The sequence below is a fragment of the Arthrobotrys flagrans genome, assembly GCF_004000055.1.
Source record: "Arthrobotrys flagrans strain CBS H-5679 chromosome Unknown unitig_3, whole genome shotgun sequence".
Taxonomy (NCBI): Eukaryota; Fungi; Ascomycota; class Orbiliomycetes; order Orbiliales; family Orbiliaceae; genus Arthrobotrys; species Arthrobotrys flagrans.
In genome coordinates, this window is record NW_027137547.1 from 407,155 (window position 1) to 427,300 (window position 20,146).

The window sequence follows — 20,146 nt, forward strand, 5'->3', positions numbered from 1 at the left end:
ATCTTCTACCTCCCAATGAAGCTGCTCCAGGTGCCCCTCTTCCCACCAGCCTCGCTAGCATTGCTTCCACCGCCCATAAATCCCCCGATGATAGGGATACCATTGTCGGTTCCGCCACCGCCACCTCTCAGTGGCTTCGCAATTCTGCTACCGGCAAAGCTGAATCCTCCAGCGGAAGTTGGGGAACTCATATCCCTGCTTCCAATCTTGGCAGCTTGTAGACGCTCCTTAACCGCGGTGAGTTGCGCTTCGAACCTATATTATTATAACATGTGAGTATCGATTTAAGAGCTAGAAAAGTTGAAAGAGTGGATATAACATACCGGTCGCTCTGGTCCGTAAGCTTATCCTGACTCTCTCTTAAGCCCTGCTCTAGACTCTGGATACGTTCATTTCTCGCAACCAACTTTCTCTCTGCGATTGCGACTTCCTTCTTCAAGCTGCTATTTTGCTCGACGAGTTGTCGCTGAACGTGGGTAAGTTGCTCGAGGTTCCGCTCGAGGAAGGCCATCTTCTTCTGCTGAGCGCGGTTGTTCGAGCTGCGGAGGACATTGTTATATTGCTCGCGTGTCTCATCCAAAGAAATTTCAAGTTCCACAACCTACAGAAATTAGTACCCAGTGCCAAAAATCAATATAGAACAGAAACTTACTCTCTCGCAGCGATTCTGCAAATCACGCATCAAGCTCTTCTTCATTTGGTCGAACTCAGCAATTTGTTGTGCAACAGTCTTGCCATTCGGTAGCGCCGGTGCGCCATTGGCCTGTTGTGCTCCAGCCTTCAACTTCCTCTCCGCCTCTTCAACCTCTTTCTTCAGCTTCTCATTCTCCTCTGCCTTCTTCTTAACTTCGACCTTCAAATCCTCGAGCATTTGGGTTTCCACTTCTCTCTTTGATGTGTATGTCTCCTCTAGTTTCTGTCGGATATCTTCCACATCTACGCCTTCTAGACCGTTCTCCAGAACATTTCTGTACTGTTTCTCTAAGTCCACGAACTTCTTCTCCAACTCCTCTCTCTTCTTCAATGCAACATCGTTCTCTTCAACCTTTTCGCTGAGGTTCAGCTCGGTCTGCCTTATTAGACCTTGCACCTCCTGTAGTTTTGTCCTGACATCCCTCAAATCTTGCTCTGGTATCGAATCACCACTTGCCGCAGTATCGACGAGTCCATTGATATTCTCGATAACGCTTCGCAGTAGCCTTTCGTTTTCACTGAAGACCTCGTCTCCGAGATCAAACCCAGCCATCATCTTCGCCATCTTCTCGGCTTTTCTCCTTTCCTTCTCCTCTGCTGCGGCGGTGGCTTCCTTGGCCGAAACCTTGACATCCAAGAGGTGTTGCTTGACTTCATCAAGCTCTGCTGTTAATTCCAAATTCGCCTCCTTCAGACCGTCCATTGTAATAAGAGCCTCCTTGCTCTCAAACGAGACCTTCTCCAAGCTCATCTTCAAATCGCTGACCTCCGCTGTCAGCTTCTCGTTGTCTTTGCTCGTCACTTTATCCTTCTCCTTATAGATCGCCAGTTCTTCCCTAAGAGCCGCTAGCAGCTTCTCAGCAGCAGCAACTTGGCTCTCCTTCTCCGCGATCTGATCTTGCAGTTCATTTTCCCTCTTCAAGAACTCTTCCTTCTCGTCCTTGTCTAGCATAACAGTTGGAGTCGCGCTGCGTATCAAATCCGCTCTGCTGTCCGGTCTCCCTGGGCTCACGGGTGTAACATCAGCCGAGAACCGTGCAGGTGTGCTCGGCCTCGCTAGATCTTTCGCCAATGTGCTCCCAATGCTCCCTCTCTCCGCTCTAGTCTGCTGTGTTGCTGATGCCGGTTGGGCAGCTTGTCGAATAACTGCTTCAACAGCAGGTGTAGGCGCCACCCATTTCTCTTTCGGTACTGTCTCACCGCTTCTCCAGACGCTAACTTCGCCTTCAAGTGTCGATACATACTCTTGGAATGTATACATTTGCTGTTGGGCTTTTCTCAGTAATGCCTTCAGTTCCGCAGGACTCAACTCAGCGTTGATCTTAGCCTTGTTCTTGATGGCCTTGGCTCGAACGCCGAATCTCAACGTCGACACCGTCTCCGCATCGTTATAGCTACTCGGAGAGGCACAGATGATGAGTGTGGTTCGGGAGTTACCACCAAGAGATTCTTGGAGGATACGGGTAAGTTTGGAGTCTCTGTAGGGGATATGTTGGGATTTTCCATCTGTTAACGAGTTGATGACATTACCGAGAGCGGAGAGGGACTTGTTGATCTTTTTAGCTTCTTCGAGGGTTTGACCGGAGGCACCTGTTTTGCCAACTTTTTCTGAACCAGCCAAATCGACCAAGAAGAGCTGGCCGGATTTAGCGCTGCCTGTTTCGACGTTCTTTTGCGTGACGGTGATGACGAAAATGGAATGAGATCGGGAGGATTCCTGGTTCATGTTTGTAGCGCTGACGGCACGGGCGTTACCACCACGTCGCATAACTTCGTAGACTTCTTGTACGCTACTAACATAGATTTCAAGTAAACCTTTGACGTAGATACCACGGTTCTTCTCTTCATGGATGGGTAAATTGTCATTCTGAGGAGCGAGTAGATCGCGAATCTTCTCCATGTAGATTTCCATGTAGCTGACTCTAACGGTATATTCAATGTTTCCGGGACTGGCGAGGATAGAGGCGAAGATTTGTTCGACGATACGAGGGATAATACCCTTCGTAACGTCGGAGTCGATATCAGCTCCCATCATAGTGAAAGATTTACCGGCACCAGTCTGGCCGTAGGCGAAGACGGTGCCATTGTAGCCATTTAAGATATCATCGACAGTAGGACGAATAGAGAAGTCGAAGATGTCCGTTTGCTTGCATGTCATGTCAAACACGCGATCGAATGTGAAGGTACCTTGGATATCGCCGGACTATAGAAATCAATGTCAATACGTGTTAAAAAAGATAGGCATCAATGGATTACAGACATTGATCTCGCATGTGTCCGGTGAATGGAAAGAGACAATCTCTTTCGCCTGTTCCCTGATTTCTATCTTGTTCTGAGGTCGGAATCGACAGATGACTAGACGGTATATTGTTAACAAGGTATTCCAAAGATCTAAACCACGGAGTGTAGGTATATCACGGCATCATTATCGATGACATACCCTTAATCGAGCTATCACGCGCTCCCCCCGACCTAATGATCGCGAACTCTCATTAGTATCCATCTACACCCCACATCATCACATGCTTACGAAGCTCCCGACGTCTAAAGACTCTTCCATAGCCCAACCGCCGAAGCTCGAACAAAGGGATGAGATAACGGAAGAACAAGCTACATACGCCATGTTTGCGGTTTTTCTGAGCTCCTCCGAACCCTATAAATCAAAAATATATCGGCAGGAATCGTCTTGATGTCGTCACAGTCCGGCTGAGCCGGAGATACGGGTATCTTTGCTTGCAACAAGCTGGTCGTATGAAGCTCGGTTTCTGAAGAGTATCGAAGGATAGTAAGGCCAAAAATGGTCGTATACTCGTTACCGGCGTTGTGGCTCGTGCGTTAGTCTTGAGAAGTCGGAAGGTGGGAGGTGGGAGGTGTATCAAGGAAGGTAAGCGGGGGTGAAAGCTTTCTTTGGCTGGGGGGCAGGTGTTTGTCGGGTTGATTCAGTGTGCGTAGCAAGCAACAGCTCCTATTTCCAGCTTTCCGAGTACGTCGGCTAGCAGCTTTCAGCTCTGGAGAAAGTATCAGTGACGAGGTTGGAGTGATTGTTCTAGAGAGAAGCCAGTAGACCCTGAGCTTCGGCGAAAGGGAGTTCTATCAGCAGGTTGTAGTTGAGGGAGAGGTTGATGGGAATTGGATGGAAGTACGACTGCAGCCAATCAACGGGAGGTTGTCGACATTGTCAGAGCCGGACAGCGCATCAACAGCCACCTGCATATGAACGCAGACTTACATTCCCGGCGAAGCTTTTGACCAGGGTGATATCAAAGGAAACTCCATGCAGGCACTGCCAATCATCCAGTTGGAACTATCACAGGACTACGTTAAGTACATATTTCGAATTCTTGGGTATTTCGAACTAAGCATATGTAACAGGTGTGGCGCCCGTTAGAATATGGCGGTGGTGGCTGGAATACCACACAACTCATGCAATCATTACATGGGGTTGGTTTACATAGTCTCGAGGCTGGTGGTATACGAGATCACCTCTTTTTTTTCACCATAAAAGAAATTGGAACTTTACGAGGGAACACCTACAATCGAAGCAATTTAAGGACACTCATTCGTTATTCGTGATTGTATAATACATTGAGTAGCCGCCAAAGACCATGAGGTAATAGATCAGGACCTGGTTCACGAGACACTAAGGGCTAAGTATAAATATATCATAGCATTTAGCACTCGTGGTTACCAAAACCACAGCTCCGAAATAGGTATTCCGGCGTGAAAAAACGCAGATAGGCATTGTATGGGCCGGTATAGATGAAGAAAAGGATCATGGAACACAAATCATCAGTAATCAGGCTACCAAAATAGTGTTCCTATCCCACTCATTGGGAGGCAGCTCCTCGGCCTTAATAATCCCCAACCAATACTCTAGACTATATCGTCAATAGAAATGTCAGTTAGAAAATATCAATTGACAAGACTCGTAGGAGAACTACTAACCTTGGAACCATGAACTTTGAAACGTTGAGAACTTCGCGTTCGGCTTCGTTGAATTTATCGTTGGAACGCAACAACTCCGCCTTCCTAGCCTAGCATGGGTCTCTCCACATTGGTTTAGAGCCAATACGGCGAGGCCAGACTCTTTAACGAGTTCTTCGTTGTCAGGATTGTTTGTAACGGCATGATCAGCCTCCCTAACCCCGATTCTCATCGTATTGAAGACCATTGAGAGGACGAAGTCGTAGAGGTACTCGACAACTAAGAGATATCCAACATATTAGCGTTTACTACCCTCTATCGAGAATATCGTAAGAATGCCACCTACCGATCTTGAGCGAGATGAAGAATCCTTCCATATCGCTAAGGAGTTTGTTGTTAAACCCAGGGATCCAGTGTGAAGCCCAAATCTTCCTTGCGGTGGAGCTGTAGATCCAGAATTGGAACTGGTCTCCATCAGACAAGATACCAAGCATTGGGGCCCATTTCCCAGCTTGAACGTTCTTGTAGTTGCAAACTTAGAAGTTTGTAGTTAGAAACAAATACAAAATTTCCTAGAGCTTTCCAAGCAAAATGCAGAACATACCAGCAAGTTCGGCCAACAACCTGGCGGCTCCATCGCTGTCATTCTTCTTCTCAGCTTTGGGATCAACAGCGACGTAGACAAGGCCTTTGACGCCCAGAGAGGTCAAGACGGCCTCCTTAGCTCGAGCGGATGGGTATCCGATGCCTCCTGCCTAGACTAAACTCCAAGACTGGAAGCATCCCGGTGAGCAGCTACACGCGACTGATTAGATATCGATTCACGTCAAACGATATTAGAGTCACCTACCTCAACAACGAGAACGCTTCTAAGACTTAGATCGGTGAAAGCCTTTTTGATCCCGTACTTGTAGGACCTCTTGAGGAAGGAGTCCTGAAAGACGTTGAAGTAGTGGATGTTGATGCGAGAGCGGTGGATACGAAGGTATTGGATATCCTCTACACGCTTGATATTGAGAAACCTCGCAACGATAGGAAAGTTGGTCTTTGCGAATCCGAACGGGAGATACAAAGCTATATCACCATCGCCATTTCTCCTGTATTAGCTAATGCCTATGTCAAGTTAAGAAATTTTGTTTTTTATAAAACTTACCCGCCAGCTTTTCGAGATCACTTTCAGGGACACCATAGATATCCAAGAGGTTGAGGAATCTTCCTTCATGTTCGTTTCCCGGTCCTCCCCCGCAAACAGTACCGCAGGTTTGAACCAATGGATTTTCTTCGTCAGAACGATCGTCCTAACGAGGAGCAGCCAAAGTTAAGGTTGCATCGACATCGGCAAGGCCTGGAGGGTTAGCTGGAGATGGCTCCAATCTCGCGAACTCTGGTCCGGAGACGTTCAACTCCTCCTCTGGAGGGCCATTGTCGCGTTCTCGACGACGCCAATTCTTACGATTCATTGCAAGTGTTCTGCGACGAGACTAGATGTTTTGAGGTTAAAAGAAAGCTAGATATTTCGCGTTTATCCAATCGATGGGAGGTGACTTTGGAGGATGGAGAAGAATCATTCTGGCTCACGAATTCGACTGGTGAAAAATATTATCTGGCTGAAGTGAGTGCCGTGGGTGACGTTTCAATTGATGATTCCGAGATTGTGCGCTATCGCGGGGTCGAGACTACGCCATCTTAAGGTCTAGAGTCCATATTCACCAAACCTACAGCCCTTTCAAGGCTTCAACAATAGGAGCTTTGGTATTCAGATTCATAGATCACACTTAGGCTCACTGAATATTCACGATGTAATATACTAATCCCTCCTGGGGCCTTCTATCAATGACTATAATGTTTCTCTTAGCTAAGTGTAAAGAGGGTTGGCCTCGAGACTATAAAGGACTGTCGAGTTCTTAAATTTGAACCTTTAGCTAATGTACAGACCCAGCCTGTCCCAGGTCAATTCAGGTTTTGCTATCAGGAGCCTGGAAACTGTTAGATAAGGAAACAGTGTAGTAGAAATACATATTACCGTCGTCAATACGAACGGTTATTCGTCTATTCGTCCTCCCCGTCAATTTTAACTCCCCCATCATCTTCTTCGTCCTTCATCTCTTCATCCTGATCCTCCTCAACGATATCCTCCCCCCTCTCCTTCGCCTCCCTCCTGGCCTTGGCATCCGCTTCCCTTTGCTCCTTCGTGGAATCCTTGGGTCCTTCGGTGTCGTTAAACAACCGAAGTAGTAATGCCCTAGAAATTAATTAGCATCCCGTGTAGAGGATATAGGAAGCATGTGGTATCTTACCTTCTCTCCTCCTTTGGCAACATCAAGTTCAATGTGAACTTGCTCTTCCACAAGGGTAAAACCAATGCCCCAAGCTCGTCCTTATCTTCCTCGATATTAACCCTCAGAACACAACACCCACCACCAACACCCTCCACTCTCTCCCTGATCTCTGTGACATCCTCAACTCTAGGAAACAGCTCCTTCATAAGGTATCTCAATGTTTCCTTTTGTTTTAGATGCACAACCCTCTTTTCTCCGACCCAAGCTTCAACCAGCCCCAATCCTTCATTTTGGATACGCCACTGGCAAGCTTCTGGGTCTTGAACCTCCTGGCGGTTGAACATCTTCACACCGCAATGAACGAATCTTATTCCTCGTCCTTCGTTCTCCGACAAGATTTGTCTTGTCATCGTAGATGTAAAGTAAATCGTGCGAACTGGTATTCCCTCTTGATTTCTTACCAAGAAATTGTTCATCGGGAAATATGGCGATAAGCCATAGAATTTCTTGATCAGGGCTAGTACCTCATGGGATGGAGACAGGAACTTGAATGGTTCCTCGTTGAAGTTACCTCGAGGTTTCTTGGCAATGACGTCTGTTTTGGGATCTTCATCAAACTCCTGTGTTCGATGATTCTGTTCGGTCGATGGAATATCCAGTGGCTTAAGTTCCTCATCCCCGTCTTTGTCTGGCGATTCCGGTGTGTCTGTAGCGATATCCAACTTCTGTCTCTTAGTTGGGGAACCTGGATCTGTTTGTTCCTCGTCTTCAGCGGACAAGGCACGTTTGACACCGCTAGGTGCTTCGACGCCGTTCTTAGCCTGGCCCTCAACACCAACGCCCTTCATCTTCTGACCGCCGGTTTGTATCTTCTCTCCCTCGGGGGCAGCTTTGACAGCTCCCTTCTTCTGAAGCACGGTAATAAAGAAACCACCGGTATCCTGAAGATGTGGATAAACTCTGACGGCTCTGTTTAGCATGTTGGCGACCTCGCTATCCTGACCAGCAGGCGGGAACATTCCTCTCGTCAATCGGTCAGTATAGGGTTCGCCCTTCTCTTGAACATCTTCCCACTTCTCGAACCAAGTCCCATCCTTATCCATCACCCTCCAACTCTTCATTCCCTCTCTTCGGATAAGCCCAGGGAGTCTGTTACTGACATCCACAATCTCCACCACACTAGGACCGCCGCATCGCTCAATTGCAGCATGCACTACAGATTCGTTTTCGATAGGATTCAAGGAGCAGGTCGAGTACACAAGTCTACCTCCAACCTTCAGCAACTGCAGACCACGAACCAGGATTCTGGCTTGTGTGCTCCACAGGCCGTTTCCATTTGCAACATTCCAGTCTCTCCAGATCAACGGATTCTTCCTAACCGTGCCATCACCGCTGCACGGAACATCGCACAAGATTCTGTCGAATTTCAGGTACTCCTGCATTGCCTTTCCTCCATTGGGATCCTGCTTCGTCGGTAGCCGTAACGAGGGATATAGGGTCGCATCGTAGTTTGTAACGATGAGATTCGGCGAATTTAGACGTTTTGTCTGGTGGATCAAGAGGTGGGATCGTTTATAATCAGCGTCATTGGCGATGACAACTCCAGTCGTCTTGCCCATGATCTTCTCAGGTGTTTCTCCGTCAATGCTAGCACCTGCCTCTTCTCCTCCCGTCAGCCGCCTAGCAGCTTCAGCAACTCTCTCCTCTTCTCCTGCATGAATCGCCTCGATCAGTTGTGCCGTCTTGCTCCCCGGAGCAGCACACATGTCCAAAACCATATGATGGGGTTCCACATCCATCAATAATGGTGGGATCATGCTGACAGCTTCCTGACGGGATATATTTCCTGACGATGTTTCGGAAACAAGGAAGGCTTGTAGGTGCTTGAACGGTGGGGAACGGCGAATGACCTGCTTCCCCACCGTAAGCTGCCAGGCGAGTTGGTCTGGATACCATGACAAGGGTGTTGGAGCGGGAATCGAAGCTCCTTCGAAGGTGGTGTTTGTTAGGGAAGGGATATGGTGAGTCTGGAGAGTGTTTCGAACGGAGATAGCATGTCTACATTATCAAAGGCGAATGAGTATCGACAATTCTAGCCATACGAGCTTTTCGTCTCGCGATATATCGGTTCGTGCAATCTAGCTGATGACAAGGATCAATAGCTACCCTTTGCTCCCCGTAAACCTCCAGGTTGTCGGCAGAGTATCTTTCAAACTCTGCCACAACTTCTTAAACTCTTCCTCGTCAGGGACAATTCCCTGCTTAATATAGTAATTCTCGAACTTTTCATTCTCTTTCGCAATGGATGAATAGTCCGTGCGATCGTTGTTGCCATTGTTGCCGCCTCCGCGGCCACGCTGTTTCTACAGCACAAACAAAGGTTAGAAGGGTGTAAAGTTCTGATACGAGACTATAATAATGGAATACCTTATCCCCGGCGCGTTTTCCTTTCTTCGTTCGCGACATTGTAGATGTTGGTAGGAATGGTAGGATTGGTTGGTGATGATAGAGGATTCAAGTTTTGGAAGGTTGCAATTAGCCAATAAAATTTCTGCGATGCGAATAGACGCAACACGTTTTGGGAACAACTTGCCCTTTGCCAAGCCGAGATTTCTTAAATAGGAAATCGGCGTATTTTGCAACAAAGTTTAGATTATCACTAGCGGGTGGATAAAAACTCCGACGAAAAAAGGTCGCTTGTCCTGTCGCGGCACTAGGTTTATCGTGGCGAGAGTTGGGATTGAGCATATCCATGGACGATGTCGAGTTTTGAGTGTATGATTATATAGATCGAAATGGGTCACGAAGTCTAGATACGTCACGAGGTGCAAAAACTACGACTGTGACGAAATACCAGACGGCCACGAAGACTGTTGGTGGTATTGGGGGCAAACCGAGTGCCCTAGAGGAGGATGGCACGGGTTATGGTGGGTACCTTTCGGACGTTGTAACTAAAATACGTTACTATAATCTATGAGTGCTGTCGTTTATGTGTTCTGGAATGCTTGTCAAAATATATACGCCAATCTACTCAGATGGTGTATCGGAAGCTTAGATACAAAAAAGTGGTACGGCGATACATTAAAACTAGATTGCAAACATATCAGTGGATTGTGACCGCTCGTCGTATGCGCCAGTGCGATTATGTGAACCGGATTGTCATCTAAGTTGTGTCCTGTAATCTCGCTCAGATACCGGCGTACGCTTCTTCCTACCTGTCGGCCAAAGGTTATTTGTATCCGCCTTACTCTATGTCTCATGTCCTCGTTCCGGAGCGTTTTGTCGGTAGTCCGCAATCTTTTAAATAAAATTTTAGTAATGCTTACTGGTCTTCGTTCGTCTCCTTCATCCCCTTGAAGAATACTCGAACAACATAGAACTCGCACTTATGAACTATGAAGGGTTCGAAGTATTAGAGCAGCTTGCAGTGCCAATACGTAATTCTTTTCTAGTACGTTTTCAGACATTTCCCAGACCACTCTTGCAACAATCCCATTGGTAAATTCTGAAAACTCCGGCCTAACCAGAATCTTTGAAAATAGGAAAAACTTCGAATACCTTCGACATTAACTTTTCTTCGTATTTTGGGAGATAATGGTGTTTGGGGGGTATCGTGCCTTATACCACTCAAGCTACTACTCTAGGCTTGTCGCCAAATATATCCAACGTCAGCGAAGCTTTCTAACATCGACAAGAGTAGCCTTCAAATCTTCGCCATTAGTGAGAAATACTGCCGGAAAGGGTCCAGAAACTATTTTAAGGTTTTATACATTCAGACTCTGGAAAACTCCAAACCTAAGTCTACAGTTCTGAAGTCAATAGCCGTCACAAATGTTAAAGATAGGTGGGAATCAGTGAGAATCTTTGAACACACCCCGATATTTATTCCTAACCAGGGAGTCCAGATGCATCATTACCTAGTTCTCGGAACCAGTCATGTATATAGGGAAACAATATTTCCGTACCCTCTTGTCCATTATTTCCGTACCCCCCTTGTCATATTATATATCTTTCAAACATATAAATGATCCGTTTAGATAATGTTGGTCCAGCATGCACAAAGACAAAATATTATATGTTAAATTCGATCGATTGAAACGTCTGAATGTCGCCCCTCTAGCGCTAGCTAGGCGGGCAGAATATATAAAAGTAATAATGCAGAGAAATGAATGATAGTATCGTATGCGTACAAGTACAACCGTGTGTATCAAGGTAAGGAATTGAAAACGCCGTCGCTATGTCATATGAATAAAAGCGGAGTGAAAAGATAGCAGTCAGTCACCAACCAAATTTTGCAAACGCCTCCACCTGTTTACCCCTGACCCCTAATGATATGTTCGTAGAAGATAAATGAATGAAGGTATCTTGAAACCAAAACAAAAAAGCAGTTGTGAACGGCCGTTATCGTGTACTGTGGCCAAATGATACGGTGTGCCCCCAAAAAATGCAAAATGCAAAGCGAATTTAGATGTAATATATCGGTGTACGCTCAGCGCCATCCTTCTCTCGATGTCTTTCTTGGTTGTACGTGTGTATGGTGATCATGGTTGTATGATTGTTCGTCGTATGCAAAGCTGATACTTCGGAGGATATCATCCCGAAGTGCATTCACGCTTTCTTGGACATTTCCGTTATTTCGTCGCAAGCTTTCTTCAACCTTGAACTCCGAAGGCGGGTACATTGCTCCGTCTCTGGAGGGCTTTCGACGTTCTAGGGGTGTACTACCCAATGGTGGAGTACCAGGGATATGAGCAGCCTCTGGTTCCCGAACCAAGCCCTCCCGGGACTGTGAGATACGAGAGAGAAAACGCTGTTGAGAGGACCTCCCGCTTCTTCGTTGGTTCGAGTTCGAGAATTGTGTTTGAACAGTTTGGGTCTCCATTTCCAAATCCGAAGTGTCAACGGAGCCACGGTACCATGTGCCCATGCCTTCACTTGTTTTCGAGGTTGACCTTGTTCGAACACTAGGCCAGGACTTAACGGTTTCTCCGTCTTTCCCGTCGGTACTATCGTTGATGCCTGACTGTAAATGAACAGGGCTTGGCTTTTTCCACTTCGCTGGGAAGAGAACCTTTAAAGCTGGACAACAAACGACTATTAGACCTACTGCCATTTCCATAGCTGTCCAGACAGCTATTGTTGGAATGTTGGCTTCGTCTCCATTAGCAATGAATCTGCCGATGGTGACGCCGATGTAAACAGCCCCGAGACCAAACAAGACCAGTATCCCGTTGAATTGTGGTCCTGGAAGATGAGCCCGTAATGAGTTGAGGAGGACGAAAGGGAATAAATAAAGAGCAAAATTGGAGGAAATATGGAAAACAACGGGTACGAGAGTGGGTACAAGACCAGTGAAACAAGTCGTACGATCTGCTGAATCAAGAGCCCAGTTTCTAGATATCGGTGTGCACCAAGCAAGATTTAAAACGATAGATATGATAAGTGTAATAGCGGTATAACCAGTGATGAAGTGGAGTGTAAGTCGGAGTTTAGGGAGTTGAGAGCTGACGAGACCGTAATAGAGAGCTAGAAACGAGAATTTCACACCCCAGAGTTCCAGGATGTACGGGAAATAAAAAGCATAGCTGATCTACACTCACAGATGGTTTGTTAGCGTTTACTCGGCCTTACTATCATCAGGCGGATGGTTCCGAAATTAAATCTTACCTTCATCAGCGTCATCCAGGTATCAGGATCTGGTATCACCTCGGACCAGTCATCTTTCCATGAAAGATTATCCCGATACAATCCCCTCCTCCAAAGTTCATTGTCGCAAGTATTGGTGATCAGAAACATCAGCCATGTAAGGCCAACCAAGATGTCGCTAAAGCCCAGTCGACCAGCCCGATGCCGTGCAAACACTTTCAGTCCGACAAAGAGGGATGTGATGGCAAATACACCCCATTCGACTGCTATAGCGGCATCTCCTGATACTCCCATTGTTACTCGTTGGAAAGAAAGGAAAAGAATCTTCACTGCTGCCCGACTATAAGTTCCAAGTTGATTTGTGCATCGCTTCTTTGTCGAAAGTATCGAAGCGGTACTTATTTAAACTGACGAAGGTGGCTGCGACCCACGATCTGGGGAAATGTCGACGTCTTGACGAATTGAAAGGAATTAAACTTTTCTCCGGTCAGAAACGAGCTTGGGTGGTTTGGGGTATATATTCTTCGCCCAGTTCCAGAACTTTGCGAACACGAGAGGTTCCTGGCCTAGAAAGTCGATCAGTTACAAGAAATGTGATATATGCGGCTTCTTGAAAACCGGTTTTCAAGAACATTAAAAGGTTACCAGTCGAGGCCGAGTTCCTGCAAGAAAAAGTCTTGGAAGTGAACGTGCACTGGTGGGCGAGAAGATGAACCAGGGTTGAACATCCACCGCACAGACAGACAAAACCTATGGTGCGGTAGTCCCCACTCTTGGACCCATTATCAAACACTTTATCACTCGGTATTGGCATGATCTTTTCACCGAGGGGCTGCTTGTTTCTGTTGTCTCTGGAAAAGGCCGCAACCCTCATCTACAGGCCTCAAGGATGAAGCTGGAATCTGGAACAGCAATTCAGAAAATGATCAGCAAAGTGATTCGGCCGATGTCGAGGCCAACCGATTATTCACACACCGATATCGAGCTGATTCTATTCCGGACGAAATAAATACGTAATACCAGGGTCAGGCACTGCAAATTCCAACTGGAATGTGAGTACAATGTGAAGCAGCCTCGATGAGAGGTTCTATGTAGCTGCAACAAACCAACGGTGTTTTCTTCTTCGGCTCGCAATGATTTCCCACTTTAAATTGTGTAATGGAAATTGTCAGAAAAAAATAAAAAATAAATAAATTCTGATCCCAAAAATTCTAAATGCAGCAGATCCAGATGCCGAACGGGCATGCCGTTTGCTTCATCAGGAAATTCGGTTGAGACGACCGGCAACCATTTTCGGGTTCCTGGCCCTTTCCACGTTTTCGTCCAACAAAACATTCCGACTGCCAATTTATCGAACGCACAAAAACATGCTTGTCCGGCTAGCGGGAGGCGAACATTTTACATTTTCTATTCGCGATCATATGGAACGCCCACTATCACTCAGGCGACGGGATGAAAGTGGGTCTGAAACTTACCAGATCTAGACATTTGTCCGACCTCTCTTCGAAATGCATTCAAAACGTGGAAACATCCAGTCGGAATCACAAGTTTGCAGACATAGAACAATTCTAAAATCCAAGAAAAACGTTTTGGAATTATGGTGGGCAGCTAAATTCTGGGCTGACGAGGTTCAAAAAGGCATTCACGTGCAGCAGAAGGTTTATCCAGCCCAGTTAATTTCAATCAGAAACTCGTGACTTCGCAGAGGGAGGGCACATCATGCATGTTTGCCATCTTCGTTCGTGTTACGTGTCGACAATTAATTTCAAACTATCGATAAGATTGCTTTTATACTTTCAAAATCGTAAGAATAATTTCCAGCTAATTGCGGAGAGACGTATCGAGCTCGCAGTGCGAAAACTCCACCCGAGCTTCGCGAAATTAAAGATTGAGTTTTTGGTCAAACAACCCCGTTCGACAACAGTTAGATGGTGATGTCAGATGCTCCCAATGCAATTGCGGTCGTTAAAGATTTCCTCCGCGGGGAAATGGTGGATAGAATTGTGGTATATCTCCCAGCAATCATTGCTTGACAGGTCCATGATCCGTAACGGTGGGATGAAAGATCAAATCATGAGATGGTGAGCTCCTTCAGAGGTGGGACCTTGCAGCCAACGTCGAGTCCAGCTGTGCCGTTTGCGTTTGGGGTGTGCCCCTGAAATTCGATTCAAAACGCCGTCTACTACACTCTCAACACAAGTGTGGTGGGCGGAAGTTCCCATTGAGAAACTGACATTAGGCACCTCTACCAGCGAAGAAGCCGAAGCACTCCGCTAACTTGCCAAACTGCCGGGTCTGATGAAGCTCACTCTTGCCGATGGTATCCTAAAAATGGCAATGCTTTGAAATCGAGATGTTCCTCCGGACAATACCGAGTTCACTAGCTCCGCGTTCGGTTTAAAGTGTGATCTAACGAACGGAAGCTTAGTGCTTAGGTATCAATGATGGGCTGTATTCGGATTTCAATATACCCAATATCAGTCCTCCGTAAGTACTTAGTTATCTCGCAAATCAGGGCCCGATATCGACGTTGCAGTGGCCCAGCGCCCAATCAAATGGCAACATTTAGGATACTCTAAACCCAATGTGGCGATATTGCCTATATCGATTGATTGAGGCAAAAGGGTTTGGTTTCAGATCTTCGATAAGCCGGGGAAACATGAAAAAAGAGTCAATCACAGAAATTTTGATAGACTAGAGTGTCTAACATATTCCTTAATGTCTCTGCCTCTGTTCGCTTCGAGGGTCTCGATCTAGACACAAGACTATTCATAAATTACGTATGCGTATGCCAAGTTCTTACATATGAAAAGCAACAGTTACGATTATGTATACCACCGAAGATCTAGGTCTGCAGTTCGTTTCACCCAAGCCAATCCACCCAATCCGGCTTCAACGTTCCCTCCTCATTCCAGTAGCCAAATAAAATCCAAATGTCACACCCACAGTGACTAGATGGAAGACTTCCAACTTCCATAGTATTAAAACTCCTAAACATGCACCAACAAACAATGGAAACACTAGAAACAGGAAGCCGCTTATGTAGATAATAGCCAACGGGGGCACTACCTGCACATAAAACCAAATCCAACCGAGCATCATATGGGGATCCATGAAAATAAATAACGGTTAAAAAAACAATGTATCATTTCAGGTGCGAGAGGTATCCATTCTAGAAAGGCCCAGCCCTTTGCGTTCCAAAGACCGTCGGAGTCATCCGTTCTTACAATTCCAAAGACCTTTGATTTGATGCTCTCCCAGTAATTTGGTGTTAATGATCGTAACAAGTATCCCACGAATAGGGTGTAAGTCAATGACACTAGCAGGTGACCATAGAGAGCCAGGAAACGGGGTTTGAATAAGAAGTCTCCGATTTTCACCAAACGACTCCAGGCAAGATACTCGGCAGGATTTGGCAACTTCCAACTTGTTACAAACCTTTGGAGGGGCCGAGTCAATATATCTAGCATGATATCGAGATCCCAAGCTTCGCCGCCTTCCAAACCCGTTTTCTAGCCGCTACGACATCCTCGTCCAGCGGTAAACCTCGAACATACAACAATGCCAACGCCATCTCTCGGAATCTAGCCTAGGTGAACGCCGGGGGGGTGTTTCCTTTGAATAAAAGAAAGTATAGGATAAGAAGGGTCTCGTAAACACAGAGTACGGGGTTCATACGCCAAAACCATACCGGGCGGGCTATTTAAACCAAGGAACCTCGGGGTTGGGTAAAGAAGCAAAACTGGAGGAGGATGAAAGTGGTGAAAAGTGTGGCCCTGTTTAACGTATTGGGTGAGTCTGTCTGTGATGCGGAGACTTCTGAAGACGGGATAGCAGGACTAGTGATGGTAGTAGGCGTGGGGTCGACTGGAAGAGCTGACCCAATTCGTAATCAAGATTAGTTTCTCATACATGATATGGCGATAGAACTTGATGTGGCAATATGAACAAGCTTCCGGAAAAAAGGCTTTATGATGGGTGAGTCGAACTATAAATGTCAGTTTCGAACGTTCCTTGTGGTGGTGCCGTAGTCGGAAGCAAGGCTGTGTTGCATTTTTGGATCCTTCATTGACATACCCTTTCCGGAATTTATCGATTGTAGCGCAGTGGTTCCATGGTATACGTACGGTACCTGGTTCTGCAAGCAAACATCGAGTCTTGCACGAAGGGCGTGTTCTTCTAACCTGAACCTGTATGTATATCTCAGTATATATACTGTATTGTACCTAAAATATGTCTGAATGGCCGTCATTTAATTTACGTATCGTATACAATACTATCCTTGTAACTAATTTGAACCCATAACTTGTATATTCCCCAGAAAATATTAAATTAATCCTATTCAACATCTATAATATATCCCCTCTAGTCCGTATCAAAATTCCAACATGCAACACAGTCCGTCTACAAGAGCCTGAGGGAACTATGCATCCGAACCATATTACGATGGTGGGCAGTCGAGTCCCTCATCTCTCGCTTCTCGCGGGGGGTCTGTGGGATATATTGGAAGGGAACTTCGCCTTGTGGACAGCGGTTATCATGACCAGGGAGAGTGAGATTTTGGAAGTAGGCCCTGACCTTATCGAACACGCACCAATTGCGCTGACCGAGGATTCCATGCTACAGAGTCAAATCTTAGTCTTGTATTATTTGCACATGAAGATTAGTGGGGATGGGACTTACACCAACGGCTTCAACATAAATCATTCTGGCACCTTTATGCAACGTCCTAGCCTTTTCTGCGTTTTCAACTGGAGTGATAGGGTCCTTCGAAAGACCAATGAACAAGACTGGGGTCTTAGTATCTCCACCGATTTTACCGCTAAATCTCCACTTTGGTCTGAGCTTGAGACGACTGCAGATTCCATAAACTTGAATGAAACGTTCACCGGATGAAACACTGTAGTTGCGAACTGTATCGATGAATTCTTGGGGAACAGGCAAGTCGCTTCCTACCATCGACGGGTTATTTGAATCCGAACACCAAGTCTCAAAGACGTTTTCTCCTCTGGTTGGATCGTTAGGGTCCTCTGATCCGATCCACTGAGCACCAATCTCAAGCATATTCGCGGCGGTGGCATTATTCGCTTTGACTAAGGCCTCAATGGTAGTCAAAGTTTTGGCGTAGGCAGGGAAAGTCAACAAAGCGTTATATGGAACCTGAAGAAGAATAGTTTTCATAACTTCCTGGCCTGTGGCAACTTCAGTGATATTTGCCCAGCCTTCTTGGGCAGCTTTAGCGGTGTCGAAATTAGCCCATAGGTTGTTATATCGATCGCGGATAGCACCTGATGTATGACCAGTGAAGAAGCTGCATTTCTCTGGGCCAGCATCAAAACACCTTGTGAAAAAAGCGGCAACGCCCTCATCTGTATGCTGCAGAGTTGACCTGATGTCGGCATTATACCAATCCTCAAGGTCAACGACACTGTCAATTACAAAGCGACCCACATGCTGCGGGTATAAAGATGTAAATGTTTGACCGAGAACTGAGCCGTAACTAAGACCGTAGTAATTGACTAGGACGTTATCCTCAGATTTCCCCTTGAGACGAGCGTCGGCTTTTGCTATCTGTAGCATATCGAAAGCAACATTCGGGGTCGTCATGTAAGGGACCGCTTGGTTATCAGCGTTTCCATTGGCTTGGAGGAGTTCGTTAAACTCAGCCCCAGCCTCATAGATCGACTCTATCCACGAGGCCGGACGAGGTGCGATCTTGAGGCCGTAATGGTCTGCCCTGATAGCCCGCTTTCCTAGTTGGTTTGGGGCGATGTATGTTGCATTTTGTAAATTGGGGGCTACAAGTGGAACACCGTTCCAGCCGAGAGCGCCATTAGGCTTGCTATATCCCATACCACGGGGGTCGAATCCAATAATATCCCAACCGGGTCCAGTGAAATTCGCTATTTCATTGCCATTGTTAAAGATAAAACCGATACCCAAACCACCTGGACCACCCGGATTTGTAAGGATGATGCCTTTGTATTCGTCCGACTTGTTGGCGGGACGTTTTATAATTGGAATTTCGCTTCGCAATCCATTTTTGGGCTCGAGAGGGTTCAGGGGCACAGAGAGTCGTGCGCACTCGTAGGTTTGATTACACGGGTACCATTTCAGGTCTAACGAAGCTGGGATCTAGAATCGAAACCAAGTTAGTGTTGAGCTACTGGACAACTGAATAGAAATGATACGCACTGTATCGAAGAAGTATTGTTTTTCGCCTGTTGGAACGGCGAGTGTGAAACCCGGAATTATGGAAGCAGCCGCTGCGGCAAGGTAGCTCTTCATATCTAGCAATGCGAGGAAATGCACTAGCCAAAGCAATTAGAAAACAAAACTATTAATTAATTAATGAATGCGAAGTGTAGAGAGGAACGCAAAACTGAATAGATGTGTATTGGAATATTGAAGTCTACTAAGTTAATGTAATAGACTGATGCTGGAAAAAATGTACACTGAATTGTGGAAGTTCTCCATCTTTTATATCTTAATGACTGGATTGATGATCTTAGGACACAGAAAAAATTTCCCTAGCTTCACAGTCTAGAGTTGAAGCTAGGCTATCTGAATTGCCATATTTTTGGAGTAATATGAGAGGCTTGGGAGCCGCAGCCGTTGATCGAAAGTCGTGACGTCTGCAATTCTACCATGTTAACTTCCAGAGGGTCAGCTAAGACATTGTGCCACCTTGGGTACTAGCTAAGCTTTTTCCGATGCGCCTATGGGTAAATTCCTCGTAGTCTGGTAATTCCTCGAAGGTTAGACGTTGTAAGGCTGTACACAATGTGCGTCGTCGATATCATGGCGGTGCAACCAAATATAAATTAATTGGAAAACTTTGAGCTCATGTAGTTGAACCTCATACAAACAAGGTGACGATCTGCCGAACAACCCTCCCCCATATCCGTCTCAGCGAGGCAAAACTTTCCATGAACTCCAAAGTTGTTTCTTAATCAACACCACCCCACGAGAATTAAGTCATCACGCCCTATGTCTTTTTCGATTCTCCTGTACCCATTTATCAATTTTTTACGTCTATACGTATGCATAGCCATCTGTCTAAATAAATCCCAATCATTTTGCCTGTTAGATTAGTTTCCTACTCAGTTTTAGATCTAAAAAGTTGCTGACTACGGAAAGGCTTGGGCCATAGTGCTACCGATTCTTCACCAACGAGCCGACCGGGGTCGGGACAGCTCGTCCAAACAAAGTTGCAACCTTGCAAAAATACGTAAATGATATCGAACAAAAGGCCTCAATTGCTAATCAAGTTTCCTAGCTTAAGGTATATAGTTTACTCTGAAAATTGATCAATAATCAGTGTAATGAAAAACTGTAGTACTGTTAACGCTCGGTCATCCTTTCAATACCGAGCCAACTTGAAAAGTTGTTGTCAACCAGTGCAGGTTTACGGGTAAAAATAAAATCGAAGCCTAGGCACATTTTTTATCGAGGCTGGCCTAGAATCCAACATTCCACAGCTGCATAAGTAGGGTTACACTAGTTAAAGCTGACGATGTATATCCTCGTCAATAGTTCCATCAGTGCGACACAATTCGAGTTTTGCTACCTAAGCGATACTACTACTTCCATAGAGCCGCCAG

General features: G+C 46.0%; 5 protein-coding genes across 5 annotated transcripts; all 5 read right to left on the bottom strand.

Moving 5' to 3' along the window:
• Positions 1-5: 5 nt before the first annotated feature.
• Positions 6-3,316, bottom strand: DFL_001500 (uncharacterized protein; the record flags this gene model as incomplete). Its single annotated transcript, XM_067630128.1, has 6 exons — positions 6-255; positions 324-601; positions 653-2,896; positions 2,954-3,048; positions 3,134-3,165; positions 3,312-3,316. 6 exons carry the CDS (start codon positions 3,314-3,316, stop codon positions 6-8), a joined length of 2,904 nt encoding a protein of 967 aa, XP_067492802.1.
• Positions 3,317-4,489: 1,173 nt separating this feature from the next.
• On the bottom strand, positions 4,490-6,077 carry DFL_001501 (uncharacterized protein; the record flags this gene model as incomplete). The annotated part of the gene is made up of 8 exons (XM_067630129.1): positions 4,490-4,571; positions 4,639-4,722; positions 4,779-4,896; positions 4,964-5,152; positions 5,222-5,372; positions 5,468-5,691; positions 5,771-5,833; positions 5,921-6,077. 8 exons carry the CDS (start codon positions 6,075-6,077, stop codon positions 4,490-4,492), a joined length of 1,068 nt encoding a protein of 355 aa, XP_067492803.1.
• Positions 6,078-6,666: 589 nt separating this feature from the next.
• DFL_001502 (uncharacterized protein) lies at positions 6,667-9,362 on the bottom strand (the record flags this gene model as incomplete). The annotated part of the gene is made up of 4 exons (XM_067630130.1): positions 6,667-6,859; positions 6,915-8,954; positions 9,063-9,259; positions 9,324-9,362. The coding sequence occupies 4 exons, from the start codon at positions 9,360-9,362 to the stop codon at positions 6,667-6,669; spliced, it is 2,469 nt and encodes an 822-aa protein (XP_067492804.1).
• A 2,023-nt stretch (positions 9,363-11,385) lies between these two features.
• On the bottom strand, positions 11,386-12,836 carry DFL_001503 (uncharacterized protein; the record flags this gene model as incomplete). Its single annotated transcript, XM_067630131.1, has 2 exons — positions 11,386-12,486; positions 12,564-12,836. The coding sequence occupies 2 exons, from the start codon at positions 12,834-12,836 to the stop codon at positions 11,386-11,388; spliced, it is 1,374 nt and encodes a 457-aa protein (XP_067492805.1).
• A 4,110-nt stretch (positions 12,837-16,946) lies between these two features.
• DFL_001504 (uncharacterized protein) lies at positions 16,947-18,830 on the bottom strand (the record flags this gene model as incomplete). Its single annotated transcript, XM_067630132.1, has 3 exons — positions 16,947-17,162; positions 17,226-18,677; positions 18,738-18,830. 3 exons carry the CDS (start codon positions 18,828-18,830, stop codon positions 16,947-16,949), a joined length of 1,761 nt encoding a protein of 586 aa, XP_067492806.1.
• Between the last annotated feature and the right edge of the window lie 1,316 nt (positions 18,831-20,146).